Here is a 19,739-nt window from a genome sequence, read left to right on the forward strand (position 1 = left end):
ATCTGTTTCTGGGCATTCTAATTCATTCCATTAGACTTTAATTCATTCTTCTTGAGGTTCATCTTGTCCTTTCTCACCTTTTTTCCAGTATTACCGCATGAAATCTGGCATCCTTACGTTGTGCCTGATTTTCAGAGATTACTCAGGGAAGTGTTAGCAAACACCGGGGTAGTCCCTGTGGGTTTTCATACACACCAGTTACCCCATTAAGTAAATTTCTTCCTACACCTTAAGTTGTAAGTGTCCGTTACACCTAGTGGTTTTTCTATATCCCTTGGTAATGTTTTGGATAGATTTGATTACTAATTTGATTTCTTAGATAGTATATAGTTTTTTTTCAGGTTTTCTGAACTTCTTGGTTCAATTTTGGACACATTTATTTAAAAATTGTACATTTTTTTTTTTTTTTTTAAAGATTTTATTTATTTATTTGACAGAGATAGAGACAGCCAGCGAGAGAGGGAACACAAGCAGGGGGAGTGGGAGAGGAAGAAGCAGGCTCATAGTGGAAGAGCCTGACGTGGGGCTCGATCCCGTAACGCCAGGATCACGCCCTGAGCCGAAGGCAGACGCTTAACCGCTGTGCCACCCAGGCGCCCCTAAAAATTGTACATTTTTTTTAAGCTTTCCAATTTCTTTGCATAAGTACATTTAAAAGACTTGACTGAAAATTCTTTAGTGAATGCTAATTTTTTATTCCAATTTTTATTAGTTATTAAATTATACTTTAATGTAGAAGCTGCTGATTAAAAATGGAAAAACTGTGGTCTGGCTAGTCATCATATATCTGAAAGCCTAAAATTATAGCATGTGGATATAGGATTGATATTTTCAGATGGTGATAGCATTCTCAAAATGCTTTGCCAGGAGAGGACATATAGAGTTGCCATAGTAATGCCAACAATTAATGTATACCAAGCTATCATGGTTTTATTAATTTTTTTTATCTGTGTGTGTGTGTGTGTATTGGGTAATATATTTAAATTGGAAAAATCAGTACAATGCAAACATAAGTAGAAGTGAATTCTCACTCCCATCTCTATCTTTCACTGCAACCTCCTCTTGTAATTATAGGGAACACATTTTGTGTGTGTGTATTTTCTCCATTTTTTTTAAATGCAGAGACAAGTAAATATTTTATAGCTATCTATCTGGGTAGATAGATACAGGTATGTATATAAACTAAATACACATAAATATGCATTTCTACCTTTTTCTTGCATGTATTTGTATATATATGTGTGAATGTATATACATGTATATTTATGTATATATATATGTATGTGTGTATATATGTATGTACTTATTTTTAATGCTTCTTTCCCAAAGGATATAAGCATACCATATAATAACCTGTTCTTCACCTTAATTTTTGCATTTAAGAATATATACTAGAGGGGCGCCTGGGTGGTACAGCGGTTAAGCGTCTGCCTTCGGCTCAGGGCGTGATCCTGGCATTATGGGATCGAGCCCCACATCAGGCTCCTCTGCTATGAGCCTGCTTCTTCCTCTCCCACTCCCCCTGCTTGTGTTCCCTCTCTCGCTGGCTGTCTCTATCTCTGTCGAATAAATAAATAAAATCTTTAAAAAAAAAAAAAAAAAGAACATATACTAGAGGGGCGCCTGGGTGGCTCAGTCGTTAAGCGTCTGCCTTTGGCTCAGGGCGTGATCCCGGAGGTCTGGGATCGAACCCCACATCAGGCTCCTCTGCTGGGAGCCTGCTTCTTCCTCTCCCACTCCCCCTGCTTGTGTTCCCTGTCTCGCTGGCTGTCTCTCTCTCTGTCAAATAAATAAATAAAATCTTAAAAAAAAAAAGAATATATACTAGAGATATTTTGAAATTAGTACATAGTAAAATTTATGTAGTTTATTTTAAAACTTTTTTTATAGAGATAGAATTCACATATCATAAAATTCACCTTTTTCAAGTGTTCAATTCAGGGATGCCTGGCTGGCTCAGTCTGTAGAGCGTAGAGCATGCAGCTCTTGATTTCAGGGTTGTGAGATTGAACCCCACATTGGGTGTAGAGATTACTTAAAAATAAAACCTGAAGGAAGGGAGGGAAAGAGAGAGGGAGGGAGGGAAAAAAAAAGAAAGGAAGGATGGAGAGAAAGAGGGAAGGAGGAAGGAAGGAAGAAAGGAAGGAAGGAAAGGTTCAATTCAGTGGTTTTTAGTATTTTCACGTGGTGGTGCAACCATCACCAGTATCTATTTTCAACACATTTTCATCATCCCCAGACAAGACACCACACCCATTAGTAGTTAGTCCCCTATTTTGCCTTAACTCCGGGCAACCACTGATTGGCTTTTTGTCTGTATAGATTTGCCCATCATGGATATTTCATATAAGTGGAATCATAAAATCTGAGGTCTTTTGTGTCTGGTGTCTTTGACTTAGCATAATGTTTTCAATGTTCATCCTTACTCTAGCATGTATTAGTACTTCTTTTTAAATGGCTCTATTATGTTATACAGATCTATCACATTTGACTTATCCATTATTATGGACGGACATCTGTGTTTTTCCCGCCTTTTGTCTATTATGAATAAAGCTGCTTTGAACATTTATAGACAAGCTTTTGCATAAGCATATAATTTTAGTGCTCTGGGTATGTACTTAGGCGTGGGAGTGGAGTTGCTGGGTCATATGGTAACTTTATATTTAACTTTTTGAGAAATTACCAAACTGTTCTCTAGAGGGGCTGCATAATTCTGCATTCCAACCAGCAGTATATAAGCAGTCCAATTTCTCTACATCCTCGACTCACTTGTTATTGTTTGTCTTCTCTAGTACAGCCATTCTAGTGGGTATGGAGTGGAATATCATTGTGGTTTTGATTTGATTTTCCTGAATGATTAAAGTGGTTGAACATCTTTACATGCACCTGTTGGCCATTAGTATATCTTCTTGTGAGATATGTTTATTCAGATTTTTTGCCCGTTTTTTAATTGATTTTTTTTTTAAGATTTTATTTATTTATTCGACAGAGACAGCCAGCGAGAGAGGGAACACAAGCAGGGGGAGTGGGAGAGGAAGAAGCAGGCTCATAGCGGAGGAGCCTGATGTGGGGCTCGATCCCATAATGCCGGGATCACGCCCTGAGCCGAAGGCAGACGCTTAACCGCTGTGCCACCCAGGCGCCCTTTAATTGGTTTATTTTTTTATCGTTGAGTTACAAGAGTTCTTTATATAGACTGGATACAGACTATTGTCAAATATTTAGTTTATAAATATTTTTTCCCATTCTGTGGATTGTCTTTTCACCTTCTTGGTAATTTTGTTTGTTTGTTTTGTTTGTTTTGTTTTAAGATTTTATTTGCCCATTTAAGAGCTCGAGAGAGAGAACACAAGCGGTGCGGAGGGGCAGAGGGAGAGGGAGAAGCAGACTCCCCACCAAGCAGGCAGCCCACCATGGGGCTTGATCCCAGGACCCTGAGATCATGACCTGAGCTGAAGGCAGATGCTTAACCGACTGAGCCACCCAGGCGCCCTTCTGTGCATTGATTTTGTATCCTGCCACATTGCTGAATTGCTGTATGAGTTCTAGTAATTTGGGGATGGAGTCTTTTGGGTTTTCCACATAAAGTATCATGTCATCTACGAAGACAGAGAGTTTGACGACTTCTTTGCCAATTTGAATGCCTTTTATTTCTTTTTGTTGTCTGATTGCTGAGCACTTCTAGTATGATGTTGAACAGTAGTGGTGAGAGTGGGCATCCCTGTCGTGTTCCTGACCTTAAGGGAAAAGCTCTCAGCCCATATTCACTATGGGCTTTTCATAGATAGCTTTTATGGTATTGAGGTATGTTCCCTCTATCCCTATACTTGAAGGGTTTTAATCAAGAAAGGATGCTATACGGGTGCCTGGGTGGCTCAGACGGTTGGGCAGCTGCCTTCAGCTCGAGTTGTGGTCCCGGGGTCCTGAGATCAAGCCCCACATCAGGATCCCTGCTCTGCAGGGAGCCCACTTCTCCCTCTCCCCGCCCCCTGCTGTTGCTCTCTCTCATAAATAAAAATTAGAAAAAAAAAGATGCTGTATTTTGTCGAATGCTGCTTTTTCTGCATCAGTTGAGAGGATCATATAGTTCTTGTCTTTTCCTTTATTAATGTGCTCTAGCATGTTGATTGATTTCCAAATGTTGACCTATCCTTGCATCTCAGGAATAAATCCCACCTGTTCGTGGTGAAGAATCCTTTTAATATACAGTTGCATCCTGTTGGCTAGGATCTTGTTGAGTACTTTTGCATCCATGTTCATCAGGGATATTGGGCTGTAATTCTCTTTTTAATGGGGTCTTTCTCTGGTTTTGGGATCAGGATAATGCTGGCCTTGTAGAGCAAGTTTGGAAGTTTTCCTTCCATTTCTGTTTTTTTAAACAGCTTCAGTAGAATCGGTATTATTTCTTCTTTAAATGTTTGGTAGAATTCCCCTGGGAAGCCATCTGGCCCTGGACTCTTGTTTTTTGGGAGGTTTTTGATTACAGCTTGAATTTACTTACTGGTTATTGGTCTGTTCAGATTGTCTGTTTCTTCCTGTTTCAGTCTTGGTAGTTTATAAGTTTCCAGGAATGCATCCATTTCTTCCAGATTGCTTAATTTGTTGGCATAGAGTTGCTGGTAATAATTTCTAATCATTGTTTCTATTTCCTTGGTGTTAGTTGTGATCTCTCCCTTTTCATTTATGATTTTATTGATTTGGGTCCTTTCCCTTTTCTTTTGGATAAGTCTGGTCAGAGGTTTATCGATCTTATTAATTCTTTCAAAGAACCAGCTTCCAGTTTTGTTGATCTGTTCTACTGGGTTTTTTTTTGTTTTCATTTCATTGATTTCTGCTCTAATCTTTATTATTTCTCTTCTCTTGCTTGGTTTGTTTTATGTGCTGTTCTTTCTCTAGCTCCTTTAGGTGTATGGTTAGCTTGTGCATTTGGGAATTTTCTGATTTTTTGAGAGAGCTTGGATAACTATGTATTTCACTCTTAGGACTGCCTTTGCAGTATCCCATAGGTTTTGGACCGATGTGTTTTCACTCTCATTAGTTTCAATGAATTGTTTAAGTTCTTTAATTTCCTGGTTGGTCCAATCATTCTTTAGCAGGATGCTCTTTAACTTCCAAGTGTTTGAGTTCCTTCCAAATTTCTTCTTGTGGTTGAGTTCCAGTTTCAAAGCATGGTGGTCTGAAAATATGCAGGGAATAATCTCAGTCTTTTGGTATCAGTTGAGACCTGGCTTGTGACCCAGTATGTGATCTATTCTGTAGAAAGTTCCATGTGAACTCAAGAGGAATGATTATTCTGTTGTTTTAGATGGAATGTTCTGTATATGTCTACAAAGTCTACCTGGTCCATTGTGTGATTCAAAGCTCTTGTTTCTTTGTGGATTTTCGGCTTAGATGATCTGTCCATTGCTGTGAGTGGAGTGTTGAGATCTCCTACTATTAATGTATTGTTATCAATATGTTTCTTTATTTTGGCTATTTGGTTTATATAATTGGCTGCTCCCATGTTGGGGGTATAGATATTTACAATTGTTAGATCTTGTTGTTGGATAGACCCTTTAAGTATGATGTAGTGTTCCTCTACATCTCTTACTATGGTTTTTGGTTTAAAATCTAATTTGTCTGATATGAGGATTCCTACCCCAGCTTTCTTTTGAGGTCCATTAGAATGGTAAATGGTTCTCCAGCCCCTCACTTTCAATCTAGAGGTGTCTTTAGATTCAAAATGAGTCTCTTGTCCACAGCATATGGATGAGTCCTGCTTTTTTATCCAATCTGAAACCCTATCTTTTCATGGGAGCATTCAGCCCATTTACATTCAGAGTAACTATTGAAAAATATGAATTTAGTGCCATTGTATTGCCTGTAAAGTCCCTGTTTTTGTAGATTGCCACTGTTTCTTGCTGGTCTATGTGACTCGTGGGGTCTGTCTGCTACTTACAGAATCCCCCTTAATAATTTTTGCAGGGCTGGCTTGTTGGTCACATATTCTTTCAGTTTCTGCCTGTCCTGAAAGCTCTTTTTCTCTCCATCCATTCTGAATGACAGCCTTGCTGGATAAAGTATTCTTGGCTGCATGTTCTTTTCATTTAGTACCCTTTATGGCTTGCCAGGTTTCTGTGGACAGATCTGATGTTTTTCTGATATTCTTCCCTCCATATGTAAAGAACCTCCTCTCCCTGGCTATTCTCAGGGTAGTTTCTTTGGCTGTAAAATTTGCAAGCTTCACTATTATATGTCAGGGTGTTGGTCTTTTTTTATTGATTTTGGGAGGGGTCCTCTCTACCTCTTGGACTTGAATGCTTGTTTCCTTCCCCATATTAGGGAAGTTCTCAGCTATGATTTGCTCAAATATAGCTTCTAGCCCTCCCTCTCTCCACCCCCTCAGGGATCCCAATAATTCTGACATTGGAACGTTTCTTGGCATCATTAATGTCTCCAATTTCTCTTTTCCTGTGCTACTAGCAGCCTGTCTCTGTTTTTCTCAACTTCCTTCCTTTCCATCAGCTTATCTTCTAGATCACTAATTCTCTCTTCTGCCTCATTTACCCTGGCTGTTAGAGTATCCAGTTTAGACTGCATCTCATTCATAGCATTTTTAAGTTGGCCTGATTAGATCTCATTTCCGCCCTGAGAGATTCTGTATTGTCATTTATGCTTTTTTCAAGCCTAGCTATTGACTTTATAATTGCTATCCTGAATTCGGTCTCTGACAGCTTACTTATATCCATATCTATTACCTCTGTGGCAGAGAACCTTGCCTCTGTTTCTTTCTCTTGTTATGAATTCCTCCTATTCATTTTGCCCAGAGAAGGATGGGTAAACAAATAAGCAGAGTCCAAAATATCAACCACGACTGAAGCAAAATACACCCTAGAAAAATCTGAAGTGGTCGGAAGCCACCACAGAAAAGCAAACCAAACTAAACCAAAACAAAACAATAAAAAACAAGGGGTGAAAGAGAGACTATAATCTTGCAGGGTGGACAAAGCAGGGTGGTCCACTTGTTCCCGAATGAATTTTGATCTGTGTGTTAGAAGACACAACATCACAAAATTGCAAAGAAAGCAAAACTTTATATATATATAAAAGTAAAATTGAATAGAGTGAAAAAGGACTAAAATGAAGCATATATCTATAAAGTGTAGAAATAAAGGTTAAAAACCGACTTAACATAAGTTGGTAAAATAAGAATCTAGCTGAAATGGGGAAAAGGTTAAAAAAAAAAAGAAATGGAAAATTATAGACTGAAAGATAAACGAGTTGTGAGAAAACACCTGGAGCTCAGTATACTGTTTTCCCCAGGCGCTGGAGTTGTAAAGTCCTGTGGGATCTATAAAGTTGTAATCCACCTGTTCTTCCAGTCTGTCTTCTGGGAGAGGGGCCTGCTGTGCTGCTTCTCAGGTGTCTTTGCCTGGGTGGTGTTGCCCCACCCCTTGTCAGGGGGCTGGGCTCAGTGAAAGCCAGGCCTCTGTGTGGCGTTTGTTCTCTGGAGGCTTACCCTGCCTCTTCAGAGGATCAGAGCAAAAATGGCGTGCCCAGATCTCCAGCCCAGAAGTGAAAGATCATGTTCCTCCCCTTTTCAATAAACCCTCTGTAGCTGTCTCTGAAAAGGGGAAGAGGGAAAGGTGGAAAATCTTGCACTCATCCGACACTAGGCGGATGGATGAGAAATTGCCTTGTAGCAGTCTCCTATAAGACAGGTATGAAAAACCGTCTCACGGCAGCTCCTTGCCAGGCTTACCTCCCCTTGCTTTAAAAGGAGCTGTAGGATGTTTCACCAAGACTCAAGAGATGCACCAGTTCGTTAGTGTGTCGTGGCAGAGCCATTTCTTTACAACTTTCCCCCAACCTTTCCTGTCCACAGCTAAGATTTTTTTGAAGCATAGGATATCCCATCGTATACCGTAATTAATTATACCCATCCTTTCTATTTGTCTTAGACAACCTTAGATAAACATGATCCCAACTGAGCATCAGCAGGATGCTCAGTTCCACTTAGGAGAGAAGATTAGCCATGTTCTCCGTCCAGATCCAAGCCAGGTAAATATGTTGCAGATACCATTGAGATTAACTGTAAGGAGCTGCTTCCTCTTAGGGGGAGATTGAGTTGTTTATTTTCCGTGTTTAGGAAGCTAGCTGAAGTGGTCACACATACTTTGGCCAGCAGGAAATCCAGGGTGACATGCTTGTTCATCACCACTCACTCTAGAAAGTTTATTCTTGGTAGTAGTGACCTCTTGAGGGTCATTGGTCAGGGTCTAAATCTTACGTGTCTAAAATTTGGGATTATAATGTAAGGAATCTTAAGTACCAAAAAAGGATTGGTAGGAGGGATGCTACTTTCTGATGTGTACAAAGGAATAGTTATAAAGTTACCAGCACAGTCAGGCTAAAGATGACCAATCCAGCAATAAATTTCAGAGCCGTATCTATCGTCTAGGACAAGTATCCAGGGAGTGCTTTTTTCCCTTAAGCAATATGGGGAGTACAGGGTATCAGCAATAATATAAGGCTGAGGGGACTCATGCTTGTATAGAAAATTAAGCTTGTTTTGTCATCTCGGGTGGGGACCATCCACTTCTAAAATTCTCAGGCCTCAGTTGGGGGACACCCAGTAGAATAGAATCCAGTAGTTAAGTTGAGGGCAGTGGTGATAGTGTGAGATGACAGTCCAGCCCAGGTGTTCAGCAGATGCGAGCCAAGAGAATTTAATAGTCCCACCAATCCTGGCCTCCTAGGTTCTGTTTCTTCCCCAACAGCTGGGGTTCTACCTGTTTCACCATGTGATCAGCATAACCAATCCCTGAAGCAACTACTTCCCCTTTTTGCCCCATCCTTAATAATTTTCAACCCACACTGTTCAACCAGATATAGTATACCATGTAACCATTCAGTGGTTTCTTCCTTATACATTTTGTGTCATCCTAGAACATATCCGTTCCCTGTTATGTGGGTCACACTAGGACCCACCTTATGTATTGTTATCTCATGTCTGTGAAGGTTACCATCAGTGTCAGAGCTTCCCAGATTCAGCAAGTATAGCCAGGTGGTAAGAGAAGTACCAGGTTGGAATCACCCACCATCAGCTCTTCTTTTGGTGGAGAGTGGGGGAGAGTGGGCCCCACAAGATCCTCATAGATTGACTACATTGAACCTTTGATGGTTTGTCAGTGATGTTTCACTGCTATTGACATTTTCGTGTTTGGCTGTTCCAGCCTTTGAAACTAAATCATCTCATGTTTTATGAAGTGGACATTCCACACACCCAAGTGGCTATAACTGATACTGCTAAATATATTGTCAACATTGATATTTTAAGTATGCATGATGCTTCTCTTAGTTTTAAGGAGTGTTTGGACAGAAGTACTGGGACAAGTGCCCAGCCAGGCTCTCCCAGCCCAGCCATGTAATATCAGTAAAGTAGTACAAGACAGAGGATGGATTAACATCCTGTTAAAGAGCTGGTAGAGATAGGGGTACTTAACTATTTACCAGGCTCTACAGTGTGCTCTCCCACTTGGGTCAGTCAGTCCTAATAAGCCCCTTGAGCTGCAAATGTCAGTGACTGACCACTGTGCACACTAGAGCACCAGTCAGGCATCAGTCAGACTTCCCACCTACATGAAGGTGGACATTTCCCTCTGCAGATGTGGCTTTCTCAGAGGTTGGAGTCTGTGCCAGCACCTTCTGCTTCTTGGGGGTGTTGGAACACTGAAGTCCTTGAGGAGGCCTGGACTTTGATGATGAACAGATTAGGTAAGTTAAGGGCTGATAGTGCACTGAGCCACCATGGCTGTGTGTCCACAGAGAAAACTGTTACAAACCTTATATGCAAAAGAAAATTCCACCAATGGTCCGAGTTGTAGGCAGTGGTGCTTGTCCAGTAAAACACTCCCCCAAAATACATCTTGCTACGTTTTCACTGACTTAAAAGCAATAGCCAACAGGATGGCAGGATGCTTCAGTGCCTATCGGCAGGATTAAGTCCTAAGCCCCTGTGGGGTCACACATTGTCATAACAGATTGTGTAGGATCCCTTACTCCTGTTGTCACCCATGTGGACTCCAGTGGAAAAGGACCCTTTGACAGTGAATATCACTGAAACCAACAAATGTTAGTTTAGGCTGATCAGACCTGAGCCATCCAGATAAGACAATAGACCTCTGGATATACCATCACACAGGATGTGCGTCTATATTCCAGTATTGAGACCAAAATCAAAGCTTGGTGATTCAGCCTATGAGGCCAGGGAAGCCTGACAAATGTGCCTAGAGTGCCAATTCCACAGCTGAAGGGTGTACTAGTTTCCTAGGGTTGCCTTAAGAAAGCACCGCAACTTGGGTGGTTTAAAACAACAGGTAGGTATTCTCTCACAGTTCCGGAGGCTAGAGGTCTGAAATTATACCGGAACCAAACCAGTGCTCCTCCGCCCCATACACAGCAAGCCAGTAGAGATCGGCACTGAGCTTCTGCCGTGAAGAAAGATAAGCTCTTTATTGGTGTGGTGCATCCCAAGAGAATGGGGAGCTAATGCTCAAAGTCTCAAACTCCCTAATGGCTTACAGGTGACGGCTTCTTAAGGCAAAATTTGGGGCCGGGGTTTCCTGAGAAGATGGATGCTATTGACTGGAGGCCTAGGAAGTAATGTTAACAGATCGTAGTTACTTCTGGTGCCACTTCATCTGGTCCCACAGAGGTCTGTTCTATCTCAAGAGACTTGGAATCTGAAAAATGTCTTTACATATGTTAGAGATTTCATTAGGTACATCTGGTGATTATGTGTTTAGAAGAGTGCTGATCAGCTGCTTGTATCTGCTTGTGCGTGCATAAGCTAGGGAGTTGCTTTCCTTCATGTTCCTCTGAACGATACAAGCATTCCTGTCTCTTGGGCCTGGGTCTATGTGTTGGTCCCGGGGTGCCTGGAAACAATATGACTCCTAGTGTTCATTATTTCGTCTGAACTAACACGAGGGATGCCCGCTTCAGAATCAAGGTGTCAGCAGGGTTGTTTCCTATTTGAGGTTCTAAGAGGGAATCTGTTCCATGCTTCTCTCCTAACTCCTGATGGTTTTTGGCAATCTTTGACACCCATTGGCTTGTAGCCATATCCCTCCAATCTGTCTCCATATTCACAAGGCATTCTCCCATGCCTCTGTCTCCCCTGTTTGCTCATAAGGAAACCTATCATCAGGGCCCACCCTCATCCAGTATGACCTCATTTTAACTTAACGAGTGACATCTGCGAAGACCGTGTTCAAAAATAAGTCAAAATCTGAGGCTCTTGATGGACATGAATTTGGAGGCAAGGAGAGGCTGTTCTACTGAGTACAGTGGTCAAAATGAACCGTTTTATATTGTAACTATATAATTCACGGTTCCCTAGTGGCCCCGGACGTGTCCTTTACAGCTTACTCTTCTAAACGAATTCCTTCAACAACCTCGCAGCACACTGCATCGTTTTGCGATGCCCTGCGGTCCAGAAAGAACCAGCGCAGCATGCCTCTGGGAGAAGCCCTGAGAGGGACCTCTGCCCTCCAGGGGGCACTCTTCAGACGGGGCGTGGTGCCAGGGCTTATGGGAAACGTAGTCCTACGTTTCCTCGCCTCGCACGGAGCAGGTTCGGAGAAAGGGTCTTCCATGTTCTCTGAGGCTCGTTGTACGCGTGTTTAACTTCGGTCTCCAGGTGTTTTCCGCGGGTTTCCCTTCTAACGCGGAGAAAATCCTGGAGCGCTCGGGGCGGGGGCTGGCGCCGCGCCAGTGGAAGCGGCGGGTGAGCCCAGGCCGGGTGGGCGAGGGCCGGCGGGGGCAGCGGTGGGGAGGGGCCAGCCGAAGGCGGGTGGGGGCGGCCTCGGGGAGGGACGGCCTGGCCGGGCGCCTCTGTCCCTAGGGCGCGGATGTCCACGTGTGGCCGCAGTGTCGGCGCGGCTGCGGGAAGGGGGCCTGAGCTTCGGATCCAGTGGAGCCGGGTGTACGTTGATTACTGCTGGCAAGATGACGGAGCTACATGAGACTAGATTTCTTCATCTGTAAAACAAGAATGTTATGTGCCACATGGGGTTGTTCTGAGGATTAAATTTTTTACACACGTTTTAAAAATATGTATACAGTTTTAACATTCGGAGCAGAGCTTAGTATTAGCTGTTAAGGTTTTTGGAAGATATTTTTCCTTTTCATTGACTAAATTTTATTTAATCCTAATAACGGCCTTTACGTAACTTTTCTGTCTTGTCAGACAAGGAAATTGAGGCTCAGAGGGCTCAAGTGAAATAGTCAAGGTCTCACAGTCCTGGTAGACAACCCTGTCCAAAACCACCATCGTATTTCTCACAGCACCTTCTTTAGGGCCTAAGGAAAAACCCCAAAGTGTGTGAGCTGAATCTCACCTTGTGGTCCTGTATTTTGGTATTTCTTGGTATGTCAGAACCATTGGATCAGACTGCATAATTTATTGCACTGCCCAACTTTTAGCATCCTCAGTAGCCTTAGAGTTTAGGCAGATAAGTTCTGTGAGATTTGGATCCCTGAATCACACTTCTAACTAAATGATTTTGTCTTTTAACTAGATTCCAGCTCCCTTGGAAGAAAGCAGCTTTTGCGAAGTAAGAAGGAGAAAGCCCCAGGAACAGGAATCCCACCTTGAAAGCCACACCTCTGACCTCAGACTTCTCAACCACAGCTATAGAGCAGAGGCAGGAAACTGCTAGAAAGGAGCAGGTCCTAGGTTTGCATAGTCTTGCAGTAGCGGTTCTGTATTCTGCTCAGAATGAGCATTGCCTCACTATTACCACATCCAGAGGGCCTCACCATGATGGTGAAAGGTCTGGACCAAGCTTCAGAAAAGATAGGTGAGTGGAACACTGAGAGTGGTGGGTGAGGGGCAGGTTGTGTGGTATATGTGCTGCTGAAGCAAGCACAAGGGGCAGGTTGTGTGGAAAATAAATTCATTAGAGGGTTCATGTCTGCATGGTCTGCAGGGAGAGATCATTAGGTACAACTGAAGGAATTCTATCTCCAGCCTTTAATAAACATGCCCTGCCTTCAACCTCCACCCACTTTTTCTAGATTTTGAGCTGCTCTACTGTGTCCCTCTAGAGGTATGCTACTGCTCCATCTACCCTGACTTTATAGAGGCATAGAATAGGATTATCTGTGTCTGCTTAATTTCAGAGCTGAGAAACCTTTACTCTGAGTGTATAAGTAGCCTGCCCAGAGTCACCCAGTTTGCTAGTGGCAGGGCCAGGTCCAGAAAACTGTCCACGAGGTAAGTCATCCACCAGGTTCTATCACAACTTAGTTAGAAACAGTTTTTAAAGTAGGTCTGTCCATAAAGCAACCTCATCCTTTTCTGCAGAGTGATTTCTCTAACTCTAATGGTAAGCAACTGAGTAGGAATGTAAGTAAACAAATATCTTCAGTATTTTTCCTACAACATTGATAATGAAAAATAACGATTTGTCTTTTGGTATCTTTGTTAAATTAGTCCTAGATTGGTTCTAAAAGAAAAATAAAATTTATAAATCATTTGGAAATAAGCCCAGTGAAAAATTGCTCAGCCAGGCTCTGCAGTTCCTGTCAAGAGTCACACATGTGAATTCTCCCTGCACGTGGTTCTTGCTCACTCAGGGGCCAAAGAGCTTTTTCCTCCAGGGTAACGTTTAACTATCTGTTGGGCATGGGGTTTTAGGAGCTGAATCTCAAAAGTCTATAGCAGCCAAATCTCACATGACCTGTTGTTTTCTTCTCCCATAGCTGTACATTCAACCTTCTCTGTACTTTCCCAAAAGGAACAGAAAAAGAACAAATCCCAGGTGAGCTGTTTTTCATTTCTCACATTGTTTTCCATTGCATAAAACAATGAAAGATAAAAATGATAAAAGCTATCAAGGAGTACATAGAGTTAACAGATCGAAAGCAAGGAAAGGTCAACATGTTAATTATGTGGAGATGATTATAATTGTTTTCCATTAATATATGTATTACACATTATGTTATGTAACAGTAATTTTTCTAATAATAATTATCTGCAAATTTATCTTTGATACTCTGTCCAAAAGGAAAATGCTTTGCCTTGACCATAAAAATAAAAGTAATTCTTCATGGAACACAAAGATTTCCTGGCCTGAAGCCTGAAAAAATTCTTGTATTCCTGAAAGTAAGGTGGTTGACAACCTCAATTAACAAGTCTGAGATGAATGCTGCCCATCACCTTCACCTCTGATTGTTCTTTAGTGGGTGCAGAGAGCAGAAGGCTAAAGCATAACTTAGTTGTGATTCAAGTTGATGATTTTTTTTAAGATGTATTTATTTATTTGAGGGGGGGGAGGGGCAGAGGAGAGAATCTCAAGCAGACTCCCACTGAACTTGAAGCCCCACATAGAGCTCTGTCTCACGACTCTGAGATCATGACCTGAGCCAAAACGAAGAGTCAGACACTTAACCAACTGAGCCATCCAGGTGCCCCAAGAGTTGATGATTTCTTTTGTCTGCTTCAAAGTATTGTCCTTTTCCTGTTGCCTTTTAGCAAAGCTTATCCTCCTGTGATTATCTTTGGTACCTTATAATTCTTATTATTTTTCTTGACTCATTTCATATTCTGTGGATTTTTAACCATTTCAAAGGATGGACAACCACTCAATTTGAAATTCAAACCCTGAATGTTGTGCTTGTTTAAGTGAGAGCTATTGCTGCTCAGATATATTCCCAGTGAGCAAAGCAAATTGTTGATTTTCTATACGGTTTTTGCAGAGTTGGTATATTGGTTTCCTGTGAATGCTATAACAAGTTACCACAAATTTGGTAGCTTAATACAACAGAAATTTATTCTTCACAGTTCTGGAGGCTAGAAGTCTGAAATCAAGGTGTTATCAGGGATATGCTCCTGCTTAAGCTTCTAGAGGAGATTCCATCCCTCATCTCTTTCAGCTTCTGGTGGCATTTGGGAGAGAGGCAGGAGATGGAGTGGAGAAAAAAACTAAGATGAAGAAAAGTAAATATTTTATAAGCCCTGTATCAGCGTTCCCCAGAGAAACAGAACCAATAGTGTGTGTGTGTGTGTGTGTGTGTGTGTGTGTACAGATAGCATATAATACAGACACACATAAATACACATATGTATACATTTGTTTTATGAAATTGGCTTATGTGATTGTGGGGGCTGGCAAGTCTAAAATTTGAAGGTCAAACCAGCAGACTGGAAACTCAGGACTTAATGCTGCAGTCTTAAGGCAGAATTCCTTCTTTTGGGGGAAACTTGTGCTCGTAAAGGCCTTCACCTGTTTGGATGAGGCCCACCCACATGAGGCACTTAGTACTACTTAACTACTTGACTACTTAAAGTCAACCTGTTGTATATATTAGCCACATCTATAAAATGCCTTCATAGCAACACTTAGATAACTGTTTTATGAAATAACTGCATACTGTAGTCTACCAAGTTGACATGTAAAACTAACCATGACAAGTCCTATAAGAAGATACAACAGTGATCTGTTATATTGTGTTTATGTGTTGTGTGTATAAATATATATATATTTGTGAATATATATGTGGTGTGTGTATAAATACATACATATATAAATAAATATATACATACTTATTTTATGATCATGTGACTAGTAAACAGTACTTGGTGGTATTATTATTATTATTATTTTTATTTGACAGAGATAGAGACAGCCAGCGAGAGAGGGAATGCAAGCAGGGGGAGTGGGAGAGGAAGAAGCAGGCTCATAGCGGAGGAGCCTGATGTGGGGCTCGATCCCATAATGCCGGGATCACGCCCTGAGCCAAAGGCAGACGCCTAACCGCTGTGCCACCCAGGCGCCCCGGTGGTATTATTTTTATGCATCACATGAGATTTCCTTTTATATTGGATATTTAACTCATTCACATTTATTGCGGTTACTGATGATGTTTAGTTTTAGTTCCTCCACCTTTATTTGTATTTTTATTTATCCCATCTTCTTTACTTTCTTTGTTGATTATATTTCTCCCTTCCAGTGGTTTGAAAATTCAGTATTCTATTTTTTTCCATTGGTTTTCCTGAAAACAGTTAACATAGGTTTATATTTGTATTTTTTCCATCAACATCAAGAATTTTTATTTTCTAGACCTGATGTGATCTTTTGCATGTTTTGCTGTCCCTCCTCCCACATCTCATGTCTTATAGAAGTGATCGGAATAGTTTTTTTAATATAAATTTTTAAAAATCCTTTATTAACAGGTGCAGTATTTAGACATGACTAAGTTATCTGGTTATTCTCTGTAATTTCCAAGGTAGTTGAATTAAAATATCTAGAGATAAGAGGAGGTCAGTGAGCTAACACCTTGATCTTGGACTTCCAGCCTCCAGTACTGTGAGACAATAAATTTCTTTTGTTTAAGCCATCCAGTGTGTGGTAGTTTGTTATGGAAACCTTAGCAAACAAATAACATATGGTAATTATATTTTTAATTCTTTGAGGATACACTATACTATTTTCTGTAGCAGCTGTACCATTTTACAATCCCACCAACGTGTACAAGGGTTCCAGTTTTTGTTTTTGTTTTGTTTGCTATTGGGTATGAGGTGAAGTAATGTTCTTTTGAGTACCGTAATCTCCAGTGTCTTTAAAAACAGTCGTTTCCTATTCTTGGAATCAGAATAATTATATAGTTTTGTTTTCTTCACAATCACTTGTTCACTTCATCTGGTGCATGTTTTTTGTGTTACCGGTTCTTAAATTTCTAGTGAAGCTTCATTGTCCGTTTATATGTGAAGATTTGGTGTGATTCATGTAGGTAGCTATTGTGAGTTTATTCAGAAATGTAAAATGCCGTTCCTTTATCTGTTTTCTCTCCTCAATGAAAGAACTGACTTCAGGGATTTGTAAAGCAAATTGTTGGAAAGATAAAACCCAGTGAATTTCCTTTCAGGTTATCAGCAGGGAGTATATAGGCAGCTTTAAGGGACGATATTGATTTTTGAAGTGGAGATTTCCCATACTGTGGATTTAGACCATCGTGATCTATCTCTTCAAAGACCTGCCTTAAAACAAAATCAATATCCATTTTTCTGGCTGATTTGGCCATTGCTAGAGTCCCTGAAGCATTTACCTAAAACATTGTTTTTAATCTGGTTTATCCTTCAGCCATCAGCTGTGTTTATACAGAGCGGCAAATGCCCAGAGTGGTCTGACACACCTTCAGTTAACTCCTTAGCCAGTCAGTCAGCTCGCTACCCTCTTTGAGTTTAGGTGAATTTGGTGGCTATATGTACTATATACTGAATGTATGCAGACACATATGTGCAACCCATAGGCAGTTCTCACTTTGGGGGCTGTAAAAATGGGCATGTACACTGAAACCATGCAAAGCAGTCTTAATCATGGGGAAAGTGGTAGTTGTTCTGCGACCTTTAAAAATATTTGTCAAAACATTAAAAATCTGTTGATTACAAATGTGTATAAAAATGAAAAAATACTATAACTAATATTTAGTACTAAGTACCTCTTCATTAAGATCCTTTGGTTGTAGATCTAGAGTGTCTCAAATGGAGGCAGTATCAGCATTCCCACAGTCAGGTAGTTCTTCTAAAACTCCATTTATATTTGATTTGAATTTCACTTCTACTGTAATCACTTCTCATTTCTTTGCTGCTCTTTCTTTCATCTTTGTTGGCCAGTTCCCTTTTGCAAACTATTTAACTATTTTTGCAAAATTCTGTATTGCCAGGAGACAAGGAGGGAACATGTGTTTTGTTGTTTGTGTGTGGACTGAGTAATGGATGTGCAGTGACCAGTCACTCGTGGACTTTGAGAAAAAAATGACGTGATTGATAATCATTCATGATGTTTGTTATTTATGTAGTGATTTGTGGATTGAAGAGCAAGCAGCAAGTTTGTACTTTATGTGATTACTCACAGTTACCATAGTAACTGAAATCTGACTGTGTTGTTAGGAGATTGTTGTTACTTAACTAAATGCATTGTGGTAACTGAAATTCGTGCATGTCAGGACCATGCAAAGTATGGACTACCTGTAGAGACAAACATTCAGACTTACCTATATATTGCCACAGATTTGTGCCAATTTGATGCTTAAAAGTTTTCCTCTTTTAAAAGGGTGAGTCATCAAATACTTTGGAGAGCTCTTGTCTAAATGAACAATGCCAGAATTACCACAGATTAGGGCATTTTATATCTTGAAAGCCCCAAATTCAGTTCTGTCTTGATCTTATGCTATTATTTAATCCAGTTTGCATCCATACTAGATTGTAAGCTTCCTGAAAGTAGAAACAGTGTTTTATGTATTTTAATATCCACAGAAACTAGGACACTTTCATGTATATAACATATCTTATGCTCGTGTATGTTTGTATATGTGTGTTTTCTTTTTTAAAGATTTCATTTATTTGTCAGAGAAAGAGAAAGCGCACAAGCAGGGGGAGCAACAGGCAGAGGGAGAAGCAGGCTTCCCACCGAGCAGGGAGCCTAACGCGGGACCCAATCCCAGGACCCTGGGATCATGACCTGAGCCGAAGGCAGACGCTTAGCCACCCAGGCATCCCTGTATGTGTTTATTTATTATTATTATTATTATTGTTATTATATTTCTCTTTCTCCCACCATATATAAAACAAAACAGGGACTATGATAAGTCTCCTATATAAACTTTTTCTGATGAACTTAATAGTTAACATGGTGAAGGATTGGTTCCTAAATATATTTCCTCTGTCATATAGCTTTGAGCACTTCTGATTGATCAGGTATGTGTGTTACAGGGATCAATTTCATTTGAGGATGTGACTGTGAACTTTACCCAGGAGGAGTGGGGTCAACTGGACCCTGACCAGAGGACCTTGTACAGGGATGTGATGTTGGAGAACTATAGCATCTTCATCTCATTGGGTAAGCAAAACTTTTCTGAGAAACAACATCAGCATGTCCTTTTGTTGTTACCAAAGCACATGGATCTTTTGTAGAGTTTAATGATACTTAGGTTTGGACACCAGGAATATTGTTTGTTTTCTCAGTTCCCCAGTGAAAGATTCCAGTGGGTCCCTTCACTGTGCAGCCCCTTTCTTCTCAGTTTCTAAAGCCAGGCAGCTTTTCCTATGTCCTGTATCATTTTTCATTATCACGATATTGCATTACCAAACCAGGGGAGATCTTGAATTTAGAGCAAGAAGCACCATGGGTGTTAGAGAAAGAATTTGCAAGCCAGTGTCACCCAGATGAGTAATCCAGGGGAAATTAGATCCCAAGTGGTTGTTTCAAGTATATGCATCTTTGTAATGTTTTTAAGAAGCTCTTTTAAGAAGCTCTGTTTGGAAGTGACTAAGGATGCTTAGCCTCCATACCTAAATTCACCACAGATACACTCTCATGCATATATGTTCTCTTTTTTTGGTTGGCTTTTTAAGTTTACTCCCTTTTACGTATACCTTGAAGTTCACTCCCATGTCATATTAATATTTATGTTGGTTAGTCTCCTTCCTCTAGCATTCTCAGCTTCATATTCCCTTCATTTTCAAAGATTTCTTTTGTTTTCAGGAATTAATAAATTAGTTTAACCAGTATTAATTGAGCACTGGCTCCATGCCAGTCATATTTTATATGAAAGGGATAGAGCAGTGGTGAAATAAGTCCCTTGATCTCATGGAATTTGTATTAGCAGGAGAGAGATGCAGGAAGCTGATTGCCGTGAGAGTGGAGTGTAGAAGCAAGGAGACCAGTTAGGAAAAACAACACCCCATAGAG

At 40.7% G+C, this 19,739-nt stretch overlaps 1 protein-coding gene across 10 annotated transcripts in view; it reads left to right on the forward strand.

Annotated features, from left to right (window-relative positions):
• LOC113243133 (zinc finger protein 883-like) overlaps nt 1-19,739 on the forward strand; it is a 49,775-nt gene that overhangs the window by 15,103 nt on the left and 14,933 nt on the right. For 4 of the 10 annotated variants that reach the window (XM_057308317.1, XM_057308315.1, XM_057308318.1 and 1 more), the window contains 5 exons: nt 3,312-11,770; nt 12,564-12,845; nt 13,750-13,808; nt 18,381-18,548; nt 18,761-18,887. In XM_057308317.1, the coding sequence (XP_057164300.1) occupies nt 12,764-12,845; nt 13,750-13,808; nt 18,381-18,548; nt 18,761-18,887 (436 nt within the window). In that variant the 5' untranslated portion in view covers nt 3,312-11,770; nt 12,564-12,763. The remainder of the gene's footprint in view (nt 1-3,311; nt 11,771-12,563; nt 12,846-13,749; nt 13,809-18,380; nt 18,549-18,760; nt 18,888-19,739) is intronic. The other 6 variants (XM_048218914.2, XM_048218915.2, XM_048218918.2 and 3 more) reach the window with 3 other exon arrangements.

This window comes from Ursus arctos, unplaced genomic scaffold (assembly GCF_023065955.2).
Source record: "Ursus arctos isolate Adak ecotype North America unplaced genomic scaffold, UrsArc2.0 scaffold_7, whole genome shotgun sequence".
Classification (NCBI taxonomy): Eukaryota; Metazoa; Chordata; class Mammalia; order Carnivora; family Ursidae; genus Ursus; species Ursus arctos.